Here is a 21,372-nt window from a genome sequence, read left to right as displayed (position 1 = left end):
CCTGGTCAAATCGTGTATTACATAACGTTTCCTCTGTCTGATAAACAGCGCGTGTGACTACTGTCTGTTGTCATCACATTAGTACAAACTGTAAACAGCAAAAATATCACCACAAATTGTACATTGGGGACACTGGGGACAATTGCTCTGTTAGGCCTATTTTAAAAACCATTTGGACAAGAACAACCATTTTTTTCTATATTAAAATTAACATTTATCAATGATAATATCCATCAGTAGTTGACAAAACAGGAAAAAAATTCAACAAAAATAAAGATTTAGAGAAATTCAGAGCTACTAGACTTGCTGCTACCAGTTGAAGCGCATGTTCTAGAAAGAAATACCCCCTCTTTAAAATGAAATGCAAGATCTAATGTGTGCAGACACAGCTGGGTAGTAAGAATAGTTTTATATATGGGAAATGGTTGAGGTATGCAATCAATCAGACTCAATGAAAACACTGATCTCTTTATTGCTTGACTTGCTGTAGGAACATCCTACAGAGAAATCCAAAACACCTCAACATTTAATCACATTTACACCAATCAATGTGAGGAAAGGCACAAAACTTTAGAAAAGAACAGTGTTCCGGAGAGTTCCGCTGCAGAAATCTGCTTTTCAGATTTACAAACACTGATGGTCTGAGTGAATAGAGTAACTGAAAATAAACAACACGTAAGGTTGGCTCTTCTTGATTTGTCTTTGACCACATGTTCAGTAAGAAATGCAGTAAAGCCAAAACACACAGCTGATTATTAAAAGTACAGTATCAAGTCAAAAGGACACTATGCTGTTCATATGGCAGATGGGTGCAATCCTACGGAGTTAAGAAATATTTGTAAATCATATACAACCCACTGTGATGATGGGTGTATATCACAAGAAAAAAAATGCTAATAAACTGCAAGCATTAATTAATGTTTAGATTCCAATGAAAGGTTTATGGTAGATTTTCCTGTCTACTTTCCTCCTGAATTTGAAATACCCTGGATATTTTTTGAAGTTGCATGTTGACTAGCGCTCTCAACTGACTAATGCAAATCTCCATAACACTTTCATTTTAAGTTTCCTATTAAGACTTTGAAATCTGAAAAATGTCAGCAGCGTCATATTTGGCACCAGCTTGGCTGTGATGCATCATGTCTTCAATATTTACTGTGGAACGTGTGATCTTCAAAGATTTTAAGACTTTAAATGATGGGATACAGTAAACCTGATAGCATATAAACATTTTCCTTTTGATTAAATAGTTCTGTTTATCACAAAATGTGCAAAAAAAAAGATCTGAATTCATCTGTAACAGAGCTGTATATAAAACAACACGAGCGAAAAATGTCAGCAGAGTTAAAGGGATAACTGGAAAGTGAGTGTTTATACTATTCTGTAACACACTGCCAACTCAATATGAGGAGAATTGACCTAAAATATTATTGAAATTAAAAAGCAAAAGGAAAACGAAGGTCAAATGATACTTATTCTGTTATCAAATACACGTAAGAAAAAAGAAATAAAAAACAAAAAAATCTATCAAAGAAAAAGGTAGAAAGTAAAAGGAAAAAAAGGTTAGCCAAGTGAAAGTCAGTATTATTTCAAGCTTGGATACTTTCCAGCAAGCGCAGCTTCATAAGCTGCACTGATGGAAAATAAAAAGCTGAATTGGTGATGTTCAAATTAAAAGCACAATTTTAAATCAGTAACGGGTAACAAGACAGGAAGTGACAGAAAAAGAAACCTTTAACTAGAAAGAATGTTTTTTGTTTTATCATTTCCGTTTCAGCTAAAAACATCCTCCCTATTGTAGTTGTATGGCTGGCATGGGTACTTCTGTCACACTGTGTGACATGATGCAGTGTCATTGCAGTGTAATATATACTATAAATACATATAACAAGACGTTGTTTAGCAGATGTTTACTATCTTAGATAAATGTTTTAAAATTTGCTAATCAGCACAACGTACAGCTCAGGATTATGGGAATGTTAGTCGTTTTGCAGATATTTGGTCACAAATGAAATGATAAAGTCAGAGGATCATGAGAGGATCACAAAGAGGGCATGGATGGGCATCTTTGTCGACACTGAATGGGCTGAATTCGTCAATGGATTGCGTGGCTTTTGCAGACACTTAACCTGCACATATAAGACATAGAGTATGTAATGTACCTTTCAGTGACCTTCTTCAAATACAGTCAGTTAAGAATATTTGACTGTACTGAAATAATTTGGTTCACTCCGTACAGAGCTTAACCCCAGCAAATAGGGGCATATCTTTTCAAGATGTGTAGCAATGGGTCTGGAGCCATAAAAGGCAGGAGGGGCATAAGAGAGTTATTCAATATTGACATCTGCTATTGCTGCCTTGCCTCATGGAGGAAGCCATGGTACAGATGGCGAAACTGTTATCACATTAAATTGGGTTTGGTCTTCAAATTAAACCTGAAAAAAGAGCAGCCCCCTCCGCTCCCAGCTCATTACCCATCTGTGATGTCAATGTCAAACTTTCTGACTTCATACAGCAAAAACTAAATCCTGTATTTATTCAACCACAATTTTTTAACTTCAGCTAATTCATCTACACAAATTTTACTGTGAACATATAATGCTTTTTGCTTATTTAATATTAATACTATTTAATATCATCGGTGTATTCGATATAAATATTACCATTTGAATGACCTAAAGGATTTTCTCCTGTAACAGTGTACCAGTGATCAAAGTGCGAGCACAAAGTCAGACATGCATACCCTATCATCTAATTTAATCTGTACCTTCAAATCGTGCGCAAACGTCCTCTGACAACCTGTGACATCATCTGACCTTAAAACTTTCCTTAACACAAAACAAGCCTTTTGAGTACATACAAAAAAAAAAACAAAAAAAAAAAATTATAAAAAAAGGGAGTACAGGTGTATTGAAGGGATTTTGAAGGTGTGGTAACATATGTGAAAAAGACTATAAGTAAGAAAATAAAGCTCATTTGAGTTGGTGAGACCTGCAGTAGAAGAAAGGAGGGTCTCTGTACTGACAAGCTCAGACAGACAGGGAAACAAAGCTGTTGTACTGCTCAATGTTCCTCTTCAGGATGTCAGAGCAAGGACCCAGGACTCGCTCGAACCGCGGCCGGTCCAGTTTGACACACTTGAGGGGTCCGCATGCAACGACAGTGGCAGCACGAGGCCGGTTCATCAGCAGAGCAATCTCACCTGCGCATAGGAAAGACAAACAGTCATAAAAAGTTCACTCAGTTTACAGCTTTCCTCGCTATTGCTCGTGAATTGTAAAATAAACCCACAAAGAGAAAATGAGCCATTCAAAATGCACCTATAGGTCTTTTGGACTGATGACGAGAATCATACACTTAAGGGGCTGCTATACTCTTTATTCTCATCTGCTAAAACAATGTCAGCCTTTATCTAGTCAAAAGCGTGTGATAAGTTGCCTGTACTGTAGATGACAGATGTTTTAGGGTCTTTTGTGTATCTGACTTACCAAAGTAATCTGATGGTCCAAGCCTGCCGACCTCCACAAACTCCTCATTCTCTGATCGCCTCTGAAGTACTGCGGCCGTCCCCTAACACCACAAAAAGAAATCTTTAACTGCACATCAAAAAAATCATCATCAAAGTTTAACTGATTATATAAGTTCTTCAGAAAATATCCACTGTAGCTGTTATGTTGATGAAGAAAGAAGCAGGTTTCAGTTCAGTTGAAGGTTAAAATTAACCCTTTTTCCATGCAAAATATTGCAATTATTAGAACTATTTTTAACCTCCAAGTATTGATGAAGCCAATCCCTTCCCAACACTAGTAAAACTAATAACCTCAGTTAGAAACAGGCCTTACCTCCTTTCCGATGCCCTTTTAAACATCAAAGAAGCAGGTCACTCCTCATGTAAATAAGTGCACTTCATTGGGCCCTACCATACAGCAACTGTCATTGCTCATCAGTTGTAACTTTAGGGGTGTTTTCTTTACAGTGAGGTGTGTTTAGGTGTACTGGTGGCACATTGCTATCTTGAGGAAGCCCTAAGAGACTAACAAAAACCTGGTCTAAAAGTCAAAGCTGCTCAAGATAGTATGTGTGTGCCGTCATAAGGGGGGTTCACAAAGCACTTCCTTTCTGCTTGTCACACACAGGTACTCGCAGCAACACTTCTACTCCATGGTTACACATCAATGCATTTGCTAATATACAGTCAAATTGAGTTGCTAATGGAATAGAGGACAGTGAGATGGCAGTCTTTTTTCCTTGGTCTCCTGACATCCTTATACTTCTACTGTCAACTTTGGGTGTAGTGACACACAAAATCTGCATCCCCCTGTCATATTTTTATCATTTTACTCTGGTTATTGTACAGACAAAGGCAACGGTCTTTAGTGAATAATATTCATACATTTTTTTTCAGCTGCATTGTTATGAGGGTGTTGATTAGCTATTCTAAAAGGGAATTTCTTACGTTTTTGAAGGTTCAAGGAAGACAAAAAAAGTGCAACTCTGTGTTATTTTTTCTCAATTTCCATGTTTTCTATTTTAATTTCATAAGCATTAATGAATTTGATGTAATACAACAATTCAATATTGTTATCACAGAAATCTTTTAATTGTTTAAAAAATAAAAACATTCCCTCCTTTTGTTTTCCTGATTCATTAAAGTGCTTTAATTATTGCTCTGCTCTATATTTAGCGATTCGTTTAGATCTCAATAGTTTTTTAATGTCATTTTCACCAGTAGTTTGTAACTGACTTATCCATTTGACTTTGCTAGAAGCTGATTGGCTGTTAAAGCTATTTTACCTTCTAAAACCGGCAAGTTTCAGCTCAGCGGCTTGAGAGCAGTTACAGGTCATTTTATATCCCCGCAACTTTTACTCAATTAATTCTTGTTGCAAATCTTTGGTTTGACACCAAAACACAACATATGCATATTGCAAAATCCCACAACATTCGGCAGTTTACAGTTAATTCTGTTTTAATTATCAAATTATGTGGTTCTGTCCAAGCATCGGAGTAATCAGATGGCAAAATGTTTTCGGCATAATCAATCAATCATTAGATTTATCGAGGTTATAGGTAACACAGTCCAAGTTGACCAGGAAAATAAGACGTATGAATGTCACTCCAGACAAGACATCATACAACTGGAGCCTATTTTACCTTTCATTATACCTGTGTGATCTGCCCATTCAGCATTATTTTATAAGTAATAGAACGATTTCACATTACTTTTTCAAAACACTCACACAAATTGGAAAAGGGTTTTTATATTTTTGTCCCTAAACACTTTTTCAGGTTTCTAGTGGTTATACAAACCTGTACATGACATGGAGTTGACACTCAGGGCCAAGGACTAACCTGACAAACAGGTTTATCTGACAGATAAAAACTGAGCTTAACAACCAATGTTCCACTAATTAAAGGATGTAGATCTCTATAAAAGAGTATTGGGCTAAATTGAAAGTATCACTTGTAGGGAGTACCACAGCAATACTGAATCATATGTCCTAAACTAAGCACTTTGGGTTAGTGCATGTGTGCATAGTGCATGCAGGAGTTTATGTGTACCTCCAAGATGATGAAAAACTCATCACCAGGCTCTCCCTGCACCACGATCTTCTGACCATCCTCAAAATGCACCGTCTCCAAGGCGTCAGCCACCGTCAGACGCTCCCACTTCTCCAAAGACTCTGTTGAGGAGCAACCCAAATGTAAACACATTCACTGCTCTGAATAAATTTATCAATGACAGTTAATGTTAAAAAAAATAATCAAGATGGTCAAGGCAGTCAACACAATAAAAACAGCTTTTTTTTCTCACCTAAAATAGACACCTTGCTAAGGAACTCCTCATACATCTTTCGTTTTCTCAAGGTGCTCCCCTAAAAATATAGAATTGTTACAGTTATATACATCATTTTATATTTATATATAGGCTACATGTAAGAAGACAGATACATTGTTTGTCCAATCAAAAACATTTCCACAACAACTCTTTTTTTCTTTTTGTCTTTTTTTACTATAGGATCTTAGTCAGGTTTGGTATTTTCCAGGTCTGAACAGCTTACCATCAGTATTCTCCTGTAGCTGTCTCGGTCTATGCCCCACAGCTTGACGTCGGACTTTGCCCGAACTGTAGCTGCACGAGGCGTCCCATAGATCAGAGCCAGTTCCCCAAAACTGCCTCCCTCACCAATGCCTGTCACCAACTCATTGTTCACATAAACCTGCAAGGAGAAAGAGAAAAACCCTGTGATTGGCTAGGTTTCTAATGACACATTTTACATCCTTCAAATATAGCTGCAAAGCTAGTCTGGGTGGAGGACTAACACCTGGGCCATAATGCGCATAAAACTGGCAGAACCTCTTTCTTTTATATTTTAGCGTGCATGTTAACAGGTTAGAGCAGCCACATTGGGTCACATGTTTCTGAAAGTTCAAATATTAAATGTGTATATCGCCATGTAAAGGTGTTTCTATTTAATTATTCTATCAACCATCTAACAAACCCTGACAAAATTATTCATGATTTAACTGGTAACGATTTCCATCACACATCATATACGATAAAAATAGGACACAAAGTGAGTTCACTAGTAGTAGTTAAAGCTACATTAATATATCTTTTGTCCACTTGTGGGCAGCAGAACCTGCTGAAATTAAACTCCACAGACATCAAACTATATCAAGTTTGTTTCTAGTCTTGTTAGTCATGCCTTTACGTTTCCCTTCACTGACCCACTAAAGCATATTTAGTCAAGTAAATTAAGAGACAGACAAGTTTTCACAGAAGTAACAGAGAAAAAAATGCTTAGAAAGATCTTACATCCATCTCTCCCTGGTCGATGACATAAAAGTTGTCTCCCTCGTCACCTGGAATTGGAGCAGTGAGGAGTTCCGTGAAAGAATGAACACAAGGAAAATAAAATAATTTCAACAGAAAATGGTATTAGAACTCACTTTGTTGGATGACTGTTTCTCCAGCAATGTAGTTGATAGAAAACATTGCGTCAAAAATGTCACTGGGGGCAGAAAAAAAAGGTGATTATAGTTGCTTTGGAAATAATTCTTAAACCACTGCTGCATGTAACTGATTGGTGCCATTACCTCCTCTCATTGTCATCTAAGTGGGCAAACAGCACATTCCTCTCCATGGCTTTGGCCAGGGCAGCCATGCTCATGTAGTCTTTTGGGATGACCTTGGGGGGAAAAAGATTCTCTCTTAAGATCCTCTGGTGTATTTCAATGAATATTGAGAGTACCATATACTAAAATCAAAATCAATATGGCTATGATTCCACAAGGCAATAGCGGATTTATGTTCTTCTACGACCCTCTTCTGCTATCACACAACAATGTGGCAGGACATCTGTCTGGCTCAATCCCAATCTCCACACTCACTGACTCACGGACTTTGAGGCGCGTTCCCAGTAAGTGCGTGAGTGCTTAGTGCTGTCCCACTGTCAGATCAGCAAGTGTGTGAGGGCTCTGATACGGACTTTTCAACGCCATATTACGGACTTTCCGTGGGTCCGCATATCTGCAGACTTTCCTGTGGGATTTACCCAGGGTTCATAGCAAACTTGGCGACGTATACAAACGTGATTGTCCAGCCCCCCACTAAATGTAAACAAATGTTTGTACATTGAAGTAGTTTAATAAAGTTTGACCAAAAAAATAATAATAAATGTAAATACTTTGAGCATGGACGGTGACGGGAACTGCAAATACGTTTATCTGTAAGTGACAACAATTAAATTTCGCAAATGATTAATATCAATACCTTTCTGACTTTTGATAGTTTGTTAAATAAAGCTTATCTTATCTTATCTTAACTTAAAATAAACACTGTAAGACACACAAATACATGCTGCAGGTCAGCTTTTTTACTTTAAATTGAATGGCCCATCTGGTTTCCAGGCAACGCGTGATGCCATGATAGTGCGTCCCATTCGTCATTTTTATGTAGTTCTCAGACCCTCACGGACTCACGCACTCACGCACTGGATGCCTGACGCCATTTAAGTCCGTGAGTGTTGAGTGCTTAGGCTTTAGGGTGGAGATTGGGATTGGGCCTCTGTCTATGTCTGTGTGTTTTATGTCAACATTGCAGCCAACATTCTCTCTTTTACTGTCAACACGGTTTCCAAGTTTTGTTCTCTCTACAGATGTTACCTACATCTCCTATCTGTCTTGTCATTATAGTTTTTTTTTTACTTTAACCAGGGTAATTATGGTGCTGGGCAGCCACTGTAATGCCAGAGTTCTCTTTTGACACAGGTAAAATGTCAACATGGCCGAGTGATAATAAAAGTAAAGAGTTTGTTTCCATAAAAGTCTTTTCAGTTGCCTGGATGTGGTCCGCTGTGAAATTGGTCTAAAGTCGGTGGTAACAAAGAGTAGCTGCATGACTAATACATTCAAGCATCTCAAAGAGAGATGTAAGTGGGAGAAGTGTTTGGCACTGACGCCACAAATTTCAGCAGAAAAAGAAACTAACATTAAGAGTATCACATTTATTAAAGGTATAATAAGTAGGATTTTCCTAGAAAAATAAAATATAGACTTTTACAAATATAATATAATATAAATCATCACTTATGGGCCTCTATACATGTGTGTTGGTGAGTGTGTGTGCAGACCCTTGTGAGACCCTTCCCTCTGCATCTATTCTGTTGTTTTGCTTCGCACGGGACGTTTTCAGGGGGGGGCGCTGTTGTGGTTCCCCGAGCCAATCACAGTGTATAGGTGAGTGTGGGAGTGGTTCAACTTAGCAACTGGGCCCCATTCAGACCCGCAAACATGGCGAAAGAGCGATGCAGAGTTGGCCTTCTTTCTGTGGGACAGGTAAGTGCCTCAAACCGGGTAGGACAGGTTAGCATGCTAGCGTAAAGGTAACTGTGATGCTGTCCTGTGTTAGCTTGTCGGAGTGGGCGTGTTCTCGCACGAGAGAGTGAGAATAAGCTTCTGGTGGCGAAGAGCCCAGGAGGAAGGGCCCAGTTTGAATGTGCTGTTGACAAAATGCAAGGAAAAATCCTACTTATTATACATTTAAAGTTGTAAGTTTATGTGTAAAGATAACTATTGTCCGGCCCTCATTTCAGTGCGTTTACTTTCTGAGTATGTTTCTATGAGAAAATCCAATGGTTTATCTCGTTGAGATGAGAAAATGTTTGTTTCAAATAACAGACATTAACGTTGATCAGCGCTGCATTGCATTTAGTAGGAAGTTTTCCTGACCTTCAATAAGATTTGATGAGGTAAGGAAAATTATTTGTGAATACAAAATTGGAAAATATGTTGTTTATTATTATTTTACCTCTCTATGCGTGTCTGCCTGCAGTTTGGTGCTGAGCAGGTAGTTGAAGTGGGCTCAGAAATATTCACTGAAAATAGTTGCCTGCTGCTGCTGCTGGAAACATGCTGATGAGAGCAGAGTTTTTCAAGCCAGATAACCAAAAGAAGTTGCTGAAATAAGCTAAAATATTTTGTAGAGGTGAGGGTCACTGCAGAGTAGAAAAGAGTTCTCTGTTGGTTCATGAATACCAACAACCCCCTAAACATTACAAAGTGTATCAGTAGATAGTATAAAAATATGGATTTGTGCAGCTTCAGTGTAGAAATTGAGTTTCCCGTGCAGTGTATGGCAAACATAGACTGTACCTGGGTATTATTATGTCAAGTATATTTGTGGGACATTTAAGCATTTTTCTTTTTATTCTGTATAATAACACCAACCGCATCAGTCAACTAGGGAAAGATCTCACCTTGCTCTCTACTGGGCGGCTGTAGCTCAGTGGTAGAGCTGGTCGTCTCTCAATCGGAAGGTTAGGGGTTCGATCACTGACAGAGTGTAGTGTCAAAGCAGCTTTGAGTGGTCAGAAGACTAGAATAGCGCTATATAAGTACAGTCCATTTTGTTCAAATGTGATTGTTTGACTAATTTCATCACTGACTGCTTCTGTATTCAGGACAATACAATGCAGGCTTTTCGAACACGCTACAGATCAAATCAAAGTGCTCTATTTTTGCTTTCCAAAAAGGGGCGTGACAGAGGAGATGTAAAACAATATTGAGATCATTTTAAGAACTTAAAATCACATATTTTCGTATGGATATTCAATCTTCAAATAAACAATACAATATGGGACCTTATGAAGGTGTGTGAATAAAAACAAACTAATCACCACTGACCTTTCGGACATAAGACGCAGCATCTTCCTCATTGTAAACCTCAGCACTGATGGCTCCTCTCCGGCTCCGACCCCTCACCACAGGATTTATGGGTGGAGAAACTTCGTCCTCACGGGAGTCTGACCGTAATCTAGACCTCTGCTGCAAAGCCATCTGCTGGGCCTCCTCCTACGGTGAAAAAGGTACACAAAAAAGTTTTAGACTGAGCAATAATGAAAGATCGCTAATAATGTGTTTGTACTGTTGCTTTAGCAAAGCATCTCTAGCTCAGTGTCAGTCAGAATTAGATGATGAGTACAGTTTTGAGCACTCAAACTTAAGGTAACACTGCCATAAACATTAGGTTGGAAGATTTTTCCCAAAGACCAGTAAAAGGATGAATACATTTTATTGACAGATGACACAGATTATGGCTGATGGAAGATCGCTAGCTGCATTTATCGATGAACATTTAAAAATGACTTAAATTTGGTTCCTGGCATAGGAGCTAATTATATCTGACCAAAACTGGACCACGCTAGCTTCATATTATTTCATATAGGTAGTGATAGTGGCAGAGATGCATAACTGACCTTGGAGTTTGACTCCAACAGCCTAGCTTACTTAAATGCCTAAGAGACAGGATAAACTAGTTGAAGGGAGGTAAGAAGGAAGATATTCCACTCATGGCTGACCTGATATTGGAAATACAATGTCTCTGACTATAGATATATAAATTTGGACAGTGTTAAAGAGCAATTTGCAAGTTGCAGATGGTGAAATACTGCTCATTTGTCAGCACCCACCTTTTCAAGTCTGTCAAAGTAATCCCTGAGGAAGGCCATGGGCCGCTCTGGCCGGGCTGTGCATAGCTGGATGATGCAGTCCTTGAGCAGCTGCTGGACATTGTGCTTCTGGACATACTGCTCACACACTTGAAGGCTACGCTCCTCCTCACTGCTCGTACTGGCTGATGCCATTTTTATCTTGTGACCTGGAAGGAGATGAGAGGGAAAGAGACTGAAATATTAGGAAGTTGTCCCCTGCCATTTTAAATTGATATGCTATTGTAGTCGAATTATCTTAGAACTTGGGGGTTTACCACTGTAAGATTACAAATAGGATGCTAAGTATGAAGAGGCTAGCCAAACTCATATAGTGTCCCTACTCCAAATAACACCAATGAGAAACCAGAAATAGAGGATCCAACATTTAGATCAACTGCATTGAAAAATTATGGTTTCCCAGTTAGTAACACCAAAAAATTATGGTGTCAAACTTTATGATGAGGTTGTTTAACTGAAGTTGAGTATGGCTGTGGAAAAACTACAAATATGTCATCTATGATGGCATTGCATGTATGTGTCGATAAGCGCAACTAGAAAAAAAAAAGGGGCATGAACACTTGTTAACTGTGTTAAGGATTTCTCTGTGGTAGACAATACAGGATTTAAGTATATGGTCAAAGTACTTGAGCCCTGCCACGTTGTGCCCCCACAAAGGTATTTTATATTCTGTTGCGCATTACTGACATTGTATTTATCTTTCAAACTATTTTTCATAATTGAAAATATGCCAGTATTTGAGTGCTGTAACTTTGTCAGTAAGAAGTGTGTCCACAAAGACAATGTTGAATGTTAACATTACTTTTACCTGCTGTATCAAAAACATGCAGAACCACAGTACATAGTAAACCGTGAATTTTGTGTACCATTACATCACTGTTATTTAAGTCTGTATCGAAACAAATTTATATGGCAACGCATGCCAACTTAAAAATAAAAAAAAGGTTAGATCCTAGAGAAGTAGGTAATGCTTGGACCCCAGACAACCAGTGACCCAAGTCCACAGTTTGTACATCACTGGATATTTGTTATTTTTATATTGTTAATCACATGCACTTGATGGGAATATGCACAAAGGAACATACACATACAAAACAAATACACTAAAAAGGAATACTGGTCAAATCTGCACTGGATTTACAACACAGTTCGAGATTTGTATATCTTTAATAATTTCACTCACGTTATGTTCACACCTTGACCACATTGGACAAAGACCTGATCAAAGGCCACAGCATTTAGACAAATAAAATTGAGGTTTGCCACAATTTCAATGCTGTTTCAGACAGCGTCAGGACTTAACCTAGACTGTCAAACACACTTTCCCATTCACATCAGTTAGGTGTGTAAAGCATTCGCTCTGCAAGTTTTCCATACAAGTTGTATGTATATTTGTCGAGTTGACTTAAAATGGAAACGAAGTGTAAGTTGCTGAAAATTCTGTGTGATGTCTGACTGGCTAACGTTTTGTTTCTGTGCAATTTTAACATAAAAGTTAACACGGTACCTAGCAAACGCTACTGGCTTATAAGCTGTAAATGAAGCGTCAGCATATGCTATGATAATTAAAAGTTACTAATACTGAACCTGAACATTTCTCATGATTAGCCATGGCGAGCGAACTAGCGAGCTAGCTATTAGCCATCCACAGTCCCGCATGAAAACAAGATCAAAAACCTAACTTGTCAGATAAAGGGCGTGACAACCTTCGGTCAATTATGTCCTTTAATGCGAGACAAATAAGTATTCATTCTGTAAAGTACACGAAAATCCCTACCAATCATGAAATGACGGGGGCTTGCTTGTTTTTCTTCTTGATAGTAGATAACAACCACTTCCGCCTGGATTCTTTCACAGTAAAGCTATCTCCTTAAAAATAGCATACAGGACAAAGTACCTTCCTGTTTGCTTCTTTTTCTTCTCCTTGGAGGTTTTACATCAGTTCGCATCTATGGAGTTGCATTAGTGCAATTTCTTCCAATCCAGTGGTCGTTTACCTTTGCTTTGGAAAATTACATGAGTATTTCTAACTTTGTCTTTTTGTGATGTATAATACCAAAAAACAATTCATTGATTATCCAACTGACAGTTTAATTACAAATCTTGCACTATTACTAAAATTATCTTACAACGCTAAGATTTGTAGCCAAAATACAGTGGATAATGAATTAATCAATACATTTTTTTTTATATAGCGCCAAATCATAACCAAAGTTATCTCAAGACACACACAAAAAGAGAAGCTTAAGACCACACTCTCTTTTATATTATTAAAATAATTCACTGAAAGTAGAGGTACTTACCCCACCACTGTCTTGGAGGCCGACCTGGCCAGTCAGAGCAGCTGACATGGTCTCCTAAGCCATTAAAACACGTGTAGGTATTTCTGCCTGATTGTTGTTTGTGTGTATTAGCATTTACATTGGTGGTTGCTGACCTCATGGTAATAGCCAATAAGAGATCTGGTTAATCACAACAAACTTGCTCTTGAGGAGACTCTTGCCCAACAGCACTTAGCAGACACACCCACCTTTCTTTCTCTCATTTCAGTAATACCAGAGTCACTTCCTTTACCCAGTCAGACTGCACAGCTCCATTCGTGTCGACTGCCCAGAGTCCACGGATACAGCCCTGCACCTCACCACAACCTCAAACTCAACCTGACCACAAATATACAGCAAAGGTAAGCACTGATCTCAGCTGTCCTTGTTTTTTATATATCTAGTCAGCTTTCCCAATTTGCAGTTACTGGTAAAACTGGTTTATGCTTTACATCTGGTCCTTACAGCCATTAGGGACAGTATCATTCTATCACAGACATTCTTATCCATCTAATGTAATTTGCCCCTTCATTATTCTTTTTGCTTTCTTTTGTTTAAGAGTAAATAAATACAACAACTAAAGTTATACTTGGGGCTACTTCTACATTCTGAAGGTAGTTCCCTTTTGGGCTCAAAACCGTCCCAACTGTTGGGAAGTAAATTCTTCACTGCCATACTGTATCATGATAATGTATAACAAACTGACACCTTTATAATAAAATCCAAGATAAGGAACAGGTTCTCATTAGGTGAAGAAAAAAATACTGACATAACAGTTAAAGCATGTTTGTGCAGTGGCACCACACCTGATAAAGGTGTGCTCTTATCTTACAGTTCTTACTCATGTAGTTAACAATAAGTGGGATTGTTACAGACAGTCAACTCATCCCAACATACTCTGTCTGCACACTTTCGTCAGACAAAAATTCCAAGAATTCATCACATTAAGTAATGCAATCTGGTGTGAGGTCGACCTAGTAAAGAATTTTATAAGATGAATTAAGAATGTCTAACACCACTAACTTCATTGTCCTTTTAATCTTTTAACCCAAATCCAAAAAACTAGCTTGTTGTGTTAAAAAATGATGTTTCTCTACATAGCATAGCCCCGATCTCATCCTGAGACCTACAGCAGCACATCTGCAGATCAGCCGTGACAACAGCCACATTCCAGCAGCCTTGCCAGCCTCTGTTCAGGCATGTCGCTCTACAGTTTTGGCCTGGAGCCTCTCTCCTGCCACGCCTGGAACAAAGATAGGACCCGTAAGTAAAACAGCAAGCATAATCACCTAGCTCTATTTCCTTATAGAATAACACTTATTTATGTACACTTGTGTGCAGGTATGAATGCATCACAATCCTGTATTCTTTCTCCATAGCATTTTGGTTCGATACAGGCTGGGACTACACTTGTATAGCAGAATGCAGATACATTTTCTTCCTCCTCTAATGCATTAGAGCTGCCTGGAAAACAGTAGGGAATCTGATTATCAATACAGGAAATGGAGTCAAAGTGCATTGCCTCATCATGGGACTACACTTCAGTTGCAGGATGTCTACAGCTCTTATTGTTTGCATGCCACTGACTTGTTTTAAGTACTTCACATAAGTCATTACTATATTTCTTGCAGGAATTACCCTATGATCACCGTCAGCAGTCTTTGAGTTGGATGGTAGACTTTGGTGCATGAAAAGATTTCTAAACATGAGACAGGTCATACTAATAGATTGGTAATTTATTCGGATGCACTTGTTAAATTTTCAACATTTTCTTGTGTTTTTTTCTGTAATCAATACATGAAATTCACAGACTGGGACTGTAATGAGTCTTTCCAATCTTTTGATTCACACCAACTGAAATGATTGTATGCATGATTTCTCTACAGAGATTGCAGTGAGTCCCAACAACAATGTGGTGAACGTCTACGAGAAGAAAGGCAAAGAGTGGGTCAAGATCCATGAGCTGACTGAGCACAGTGGACGAATCACAGGTACTGAAACTTATATAAGACAATAGTGGCTGAAGTGGAGGTGGGATGTATCCTGCCGAAAAACTTAAAATCAAATGAGAAAATAAGAGATATATAAACAATGTCTCACATTCTTTACCATGGCCCGTAACCACCGTTACATCACCCATCAGTTTGGTGACCATCGTTTCAAAACCAAAGTATCAAGATAGATATAGTTTTACTATAAACTATATAACGTGTACATGTACTTTATTTGTACTGTATACTGTAAAACTCAAAAAACTCAACAAACGTTTGCATCAGTGGAAGTGGTAACAACTCAAGTTAAATATATTACTTGACAGCAAAATATTCTCTAGTTGTAAACATTGCATCATTTATTGTTCCTTTGACACTTGATTATAGCTTTACAATAACTTCCACAGGCATTGATTGGGCCCCAGAGTCCAACCGTATAGTGACATGTGCCTCGGACCGTAACGCCTACGTGTGGACCTTAAAGGATGGCGTGTGGAAGCCCACCCTGGTCCTGGTGCGCATCAACCGTGCAGCCAGCTGTGTAAAGTGGTCACCACTGGAGAATAAGTTTGCCTTGGGAAGTGGAGCTCGGCTCATCTCTGTCTGCTACTTTGAGAAGGAGAATGACTGGTGAGCAATAAGCGATCAAGTCTAAACTATTCCAGTTTAAGACTTAAACTCATACTGGTTTTAAATGCCAAGAATTTTAACCTCCAACTTTTGAGTGATAGGATGACGATTTCTGTGAACATGTCAAGACGTTACATTAAAAAGTTAAACCAAACACTCTTGACACAAAATGCCTCCTCACTCTAACCTGATACGCAGATTGTTATTAAATTAGTTGGGCAAAGTCAAATACAGCTTTTAACCATTCTCCCTTCCTTTCAGGTGGCTGAGTAAGCACATCAAGAAGTCTGTTCGTTCCACAGTCCTGAGCCTGGACTGGCATCCCAACAATATCCTACTGGCGGCTGGATCTGCAGACTTCAATTGCAGGTGAGAAAACTAGTAAAACTGTGATGTAGAGGAGGGGAAGCGGATGGGAGTCTTGGTTTTACAAACAGATAGAAAAGGAAACTTTGGAGATGTGCCTAATTCTCAATTGTCAATTAAGAAAGTTAGCATTTGAATTCCCAGGAGAAGAGCAATTGTATAAGTAAGGGAAAAAGCCATTGTGTTTTTCAATCCTCCATTTGTAGAATGTGTTAATAATTACCAACAGGTTTAATATAGTAACTCGCGCTTTTGTAACAATCCATCCATCCATTTACGTTCTTTCGATTATCCAAGGCCAGGTTGCTGTAGCAGCAGGCTAAGCAAGTAAGTCCAGACTTCTCTCTCCTGAGCAACGTTCTCTGGGTCTACCCCAGGGTCTCCCGGTAGTTGTAGGTGCACGGAAAAATGCAATAGAAAGGCACCCTGGAGGCAATCTCAACCCACTTGTATTCGCAATCTCACTCTTTGAACATGGCTCTTGTTTTCAGTGTGAAGTAGGATGTAATGGGTTTTTGGAGTGCCATCAATTGGTATAATATAATCAGGGATTACATTTTAATGTTCTTACGTAAGTATAGGTTTGTGCAGAGAGCAGACAATGAACATGTCCTGCCAACTAGTATAGTGCATGTATCCAAAGCCTGTTATATCTCATTCCACTGTGTGTTCTTATTAAAAACAGGTTTGAACTATACTGTTACACTGATTGGCATGTTGACTCCATCCTACATATGTTGAACTGCTGTTTGAAATACTTCCTTGAACAAAAAATGTGAATTAATCTGCTGTGAAGTAGTTGAATTACTTATCAAACAACATCAGTCTTAGCAGCTAGCCCAACTGCATAATGAGCAACTAAATGCTGTATCCATAGCTAAGAAACTATAAGAGATCTCCATGCTGTGCTTCTCAGGGTTTTCTCCGCCTACATCAAGGACATTGAGGACAAGCCTGGACCCACTGCCTGGGGGGCCAAAATGCCTTTTGCGGAGGTGCTGCTGGAGCATAAAGACTGTGGAGGCTGGGTGCACAGCGTCTCCTTCTCCCCCAGTGGTGACCAGCTGGCCTGGGTGGCTCACAACAGCAGCGTTGCTGTAGCTGATGCTGCCCAGGGGAAGGAGTGAGTACTGCTACCAAACAGATCAGTATTAAAAGTCAGCTAAAATGGAAATTATGTTTTCCCTTCAGCTATTTTCTTTAAGAAAAACTTTTTGTCATATGTTGGTGAAATTGTCTTTATATTCCAAAAAACTAATCTTAAAGACAAAATAAAAAAAGATATATGCAATCCTAATGGCAAAGAAAGGTTGGATATGGACACACACAGCCCTCCTTTTAAGCTGTGTTCTTTTTTTTCACGTGTTCTAGTGAGTTTAACATTGTATTACCATCACTTTTCTTTCTAACCTCTGTCCACCCAGAGTAACCCAGCTGATCACTGAACATCTTCCACTGCTGAGTGTGCTCTATGTCAACCCTACTGAGATTGTTGCAGCGGTAACTACCCCCTGATGTCTGTCTGCGTGTGTCCAGCAACTCTAAGAAAAAGTTTGGATCTTAAAAGCAAGACTTTGTTAACTACTAATTCAAGTATTCAAATTACTTGTGTAGACCTGCAAATATCAATGTTTTTATATCAACTATAGATCAATGTGAGCCCTGTAGTGCTCTGAATACAATGTCTTTTAACAACTTATCCCTGTTTGGTCCAACAAACATTTGCACGACTTAATATCCACGTTCATCATCGTCATCCCTGGGTTTATTAGCTTGTAACTTTACACAATCTTATTATGATTAAATAATGTTTTTAAGGAGAGAATATCTCAAAAGGCAGTAATTTACCCATACGATTGCCTTTTATGCTCATGTGTGTCATATGTCCTTCTTGACTCAATCCTCCCTTTTGTCTCTTATTTAAGTGTAAAGCATTCCTTTGAACACAGCTCTTAGTTGAGGTTGTCAATTTGTACAACTTAAACGGCATAGATTCACACTTAGTTTAAATATTTATATCGTTCGTTGTTCTCATGCTTAATCTCTTTCTCTGTCAGGGCCATGACTGTTGCCCCTTCCAGTTCACCTATAAGGGTCCAGGTGCTCTGGAGTTCGTGAAGAAGCTAGACATCCCCAAGCAGACCTCAAAGGGCAGCATGTCAGCCATGCAACACTTCCGCAACCTGGACAAGAAGGCCACTGAGGAGGACAGCAGTGAGCTCGACACCCTTCACCAGAATAGCATCACGTAAGGGCCATTGCTATACCATTCAAAATCCTACTTGTAGCAGGCTCATTTAAAGATTTGTCAACAGATTGTAGGGGGAAAAAAGAAAGGTTTATGCAACTTGGTGGTGTAGAGGTGAAGTCCATGAACTGAAAGGCTCAGTTCTTTAAGTACTTTTGCTGTCATTGTGAAAATATCGGCCATGGACTACATACACAACCTTTTTGAGGTGGATTTGGATCCAACCTCCCCACCTTGTGTTCACTTCGTGGTTTGGTATTTTGCTCTAGAACCATTCAGTTTAACAGCATAAGTGACATCGGCACTTGTGTTACAAATTTCATCAAATCTTTCCCAAATTTGATACAACATAATCTGGTGAGCCACAGGTTTTTAAATTTTGTTTCCTAACTTGCTGTGCAGTTTACCCAACTTGTTTTTGTTTTTGTTTTTTTGTAGAAATGTTTTTTTGACATATGTCCATAAATCTTGAATGCATGTTTTTGTAACCAAATTTAGAAGGCATATCCTGGGAATTCTTAAAAATTCTGTCAGCGTTATTGTCTATCAAGTGTGTGTCGTTGTCTGATGTTTGATGGAAATCTAGACTGCATTTACATGCAAACGGAATATTTAAAAAACAAGTTTGTTGCCTGGTAGAAGGTTTGTGCCCTCTGTTTACCTTTTACATTGACAAAAATCCAGGAGCTCTCAGGTTTCTTCATTTTAAAGACATTTATGGGAAACTTTACAACAGATCAACTTTACAACAATACCACAGACCTGAAGTATCTAATGTTAAAGCTGTATGCATCACTTTTTTCATAGGAGAACATCAGTTACCATACTGCCTTAACGTAATCACAATTGCAAAAGACTCCCTTCAGTAGCCATATTTGAATCATTTGATTGTGTTGTGTTGTGTAATACTTACACAACAAACACTGTAAAAAAATATTGGCCGTAGCCACCGTGATGTCACCCTGTGGTTTGTTGACTGCAATTCTAAAGCCTTGAGTATAATTTAAACAGGTAAGTTATAAAAAAAAAACTCCCCAGTACAGTTTTCATGAATATAAAACTAAATATAGAGTGACCAAAACTGTTTTGATGTATCATACTGTTAATATGTTTATTTTGACTATAAAGTAGAGCATTTTAATATGGAGCTGATGGGGATTAAGTTGCTTTTGGATCCAGCCTCAAAAGGCCACTGCTGAGGGAACTGCTTTTTTAGGCATTTCCATATTTCTTAGCCCTGGAGGTTGCCGCTTCATGAACATCTGTTTATATCTCTAGAGTCACACTACAACTCTTTCATAGTTTTTGTATTCAATAATTAACATGTATAGTATAATAGGACATGGGCAATATAACACATCTACAGTACAGATTTTGTAAGCCTTAAATGCATGTGTTGTGTCCTGCAGGCAGCTGTGTGTTGTATCTGGGGAGTTAGCCAAGGTGGAGAAATACAGCAGTGTGGGTCTGGATGGAGCCATGGTGATCTGGGATTTTAAGGTACATGTGTATTACTAATGTGAGAGACGTGACTTCTATAGAAAAGTGAGCTGTTATTTATTTACTTCACTTCAAGGTTAAGAACTTAATTGGATTTTAATCAATCATCTTAGACATAGACTCTTTGTGGTATTTTGATTGAGGGTATAGACATTCTGCAAATGCTCACATTAATAGATGGCCAATTTTACACATCAGTCCAGAAGAACCCAAGTTGACTAACTCAGTCAAATCTATGAACTTCTGTTTTTAGCTGCATCATTGTACATAGAGCGATGCCAGAGCAGAAGCATAGGAAGCTTCGGTGTTCCTCATTTACAATGTTTTTCTAACTAAATACTTTTTTATAATGATATTATGAAGGATGCACTAAATAAATGCAATGTCTGCAGTGCAACCTGTATCAGCTATCAGCTGCAATGCAAACATGTTGTTACATAATCTGCTATGTTCTATCTAAACACCATGTCAGGACAACTGTGTAGGATCAATTGTAACCTTTTTGTTCTCTTGTTGTTCAGCATTGAGAAACCACAGGCTGTCAGAGGTGTTACAGACATGACCAAACAACACATCAACCACTGCTCTGTGGAATATAAAGTGTGCATAAAGATGGAGCTTTTTGTGTACTTTTAAGTAACTGGAAAACAATGTCTGCACCTGTGCTTTGTGATATTTGTCAATAAAACTACTATTCTTCAGATGTTTGCTGTGTGTTCATGTTACTGGTTTCTACTACACTTGTCTTAACATATTTTGGGCTAAATGACTAAATGACTAATGTGTACAAAATTGTTTAAGCAGATATAGCTTTAGCCAGCAGCCACGCAGCAAATCTTTGTAGTCTAATGTGCTGGATCAAAGTACATCCACTAAAAGTACTTGTTTTTGCCATTGACCGGCTCTGATTAATATTAAAACTATCTGGCAACAGTATCGAGGGATCGCAACAGAAATCTACCTTTTTGTTAATGTGAGGCTCCATTGACAAAAGAGTAATTTTATCACGCCTCTGCAGTCCTACAGAACCTAAGTCCTGCATTTAACCACCTGCTATTGAGTAACCAAAGCAATGTGACGTGTGTGCAAGCATGCCCACACGAGGTTAACAAACCTGGGTCAGCTTTAAGTGGTCTGTTTTGATAGGTCCAGACTTCACACATGAGAGTAATGAAACAACATGGTTTTTTTTTAACTCTTTTGAAAAGGGAAATATTTTTATAGTCCGTATTGTGTATTTGAACATTTGAATTCATAATTAAAAAAAGGAAAATCTATTTTTTCCTTGTCATTTAGGATGGGCA

General features: G+C 38.5%; 2 protein-coding genes across 3 annotated transcripts; one reads left to right on the top strand and one right to left on the bottom strand.

Moving 5' to 3' along the window:
• Positions 1-452: 452 nt before the first annotated feature.
• Positions 453-12,844, bottom strand: prkar1aa (protein kinase, cAMP-dependent, regulatory, type I, alpha (tissue specific extinguisher 1) a). The gene is made up of 11 exons (XM_069674703.1): positions 12,790-12,844; positions 10,974-11,161; positions 10,189-10,356; positions 7,102-7,193; positions 6,955-7,016; positions 6,821-6,867; positions 6,063-6,221; positions 5,816-5,876; positions 5,563-5,684; positions 3,489-3,570; positions 453-3,202 (listed from the first exon to the last, which is right to left on the bottom strand). Exons 1-11 carry the CDS (start codon positions 12,794-12,796, stop codon positions 3,030-3,032), a joined length of 1,161 nt encoding a protein of 386 aa, XP_069530804.1. The 5' UTR covers positions 12,797-12,844; the 3' UTR covers positions 453-3,029.
• Positions 12,845-13,574: 730 nt separating this feature from the next.
• LOC138603113 (actin-related protein 2/3 complex subunit 1A-A) lies at positions 13,575-20,771 on the top strand. Of its 2 annotated transcripts, none has more exons than XM_069674787.1 (10): positions 13,575-13,695; positions 14,440-14,596; positions 15,220-15,324; positions 15,732-15,954; positions 16,216-16,323; positions 17,237-17,443; positions 17,745-17,820; positions 18,378-18,568; positions 19,978-20,068; positions 20,590-20,771. In XM_069674787.1, exons 2-10 carry the CDS (start codon positions 14,533-14,535, stop codon positions 20,593-20,595), a joined length of 1,071 nt encoding a protein of 356 aa, XP_069530888.1. In that variant the 5' UTR covers positions 13,575-13,695; positions 14,440-14,532; the 3' UTR covers positions 20,596-20,771. The 2 variants fall into 2 exon arrangements, with proteins under 2 accessions (XP_069530888.1, XP_069530887.1); XM_069674786.1 differs by having other exon boundaries at positions 14,435-14,596.
• Positions 20,772-21,372: the final 601 nt, after the last annotated feature.

The sequence above is a fragment of the Semicossyphus pulcher genome, unplaced genomic scaffold, assembly GCF_022749685.1.
Source record: "Semicossyphus pulcher isolate SPU_LCO1_2020_fin unplaced genomic scaffold, fSemPul1.0.p SCAF_23, whole genome shotgun sequence".
NCBI lineage: Eukaryota > Metazoa > Chordata > Actinopteri > Labriformes > Labridae > Semicossyphus > Semicossyphus pulcher.
Note: the sequence above shows the minus strand (reverse complement) of the source record. Positions and strands in the feature narration are given on the sequence as shown.

Excerpts from the sequence above, each read along its gene's own strand:
- prkar1aa (XM_069674703.1), bottom strand. Across the intron at positions 10,357-10,973 it reads ACTTTGACAGACTTGAAAAG|GAGGAGGCCCAGCAGATGGC; the intron begins GTGGGTGCTGAC and ends TTTTCACCGTAG. Across the intron at positions 6,222-6,820 it reads TCGACCAGGGAGAGATGGAT|GTTTATGTGAACAATGAGTT; the intron begins GTAAGATCTTTC and ends TTCTCCTTGCAG.
- LOC138603113 (XM_069674787.1), top strand. The coding sequence starts at position 14,533 with ATGTCGCTCTACAGTTTTGGCCTGGAGCCTCTCTCCTGCCACGCCTGG. Across the intron at positions 14,597-15,219 it reads CTGGAACAAAGATAGGACCC|AGATTGCAGTGAGTCCCAAC; the intron begins GTAAGTAAAACA and ends ATTTCTCTACAG. Across the intron at positions 17,821-18,377 it reads CTACTGAGATTGTTGCAGCG|GGCCATGACTGTTGCCCCTT; the intron begins GTAACTACCCCC and ends TTTCTCTGTCAG.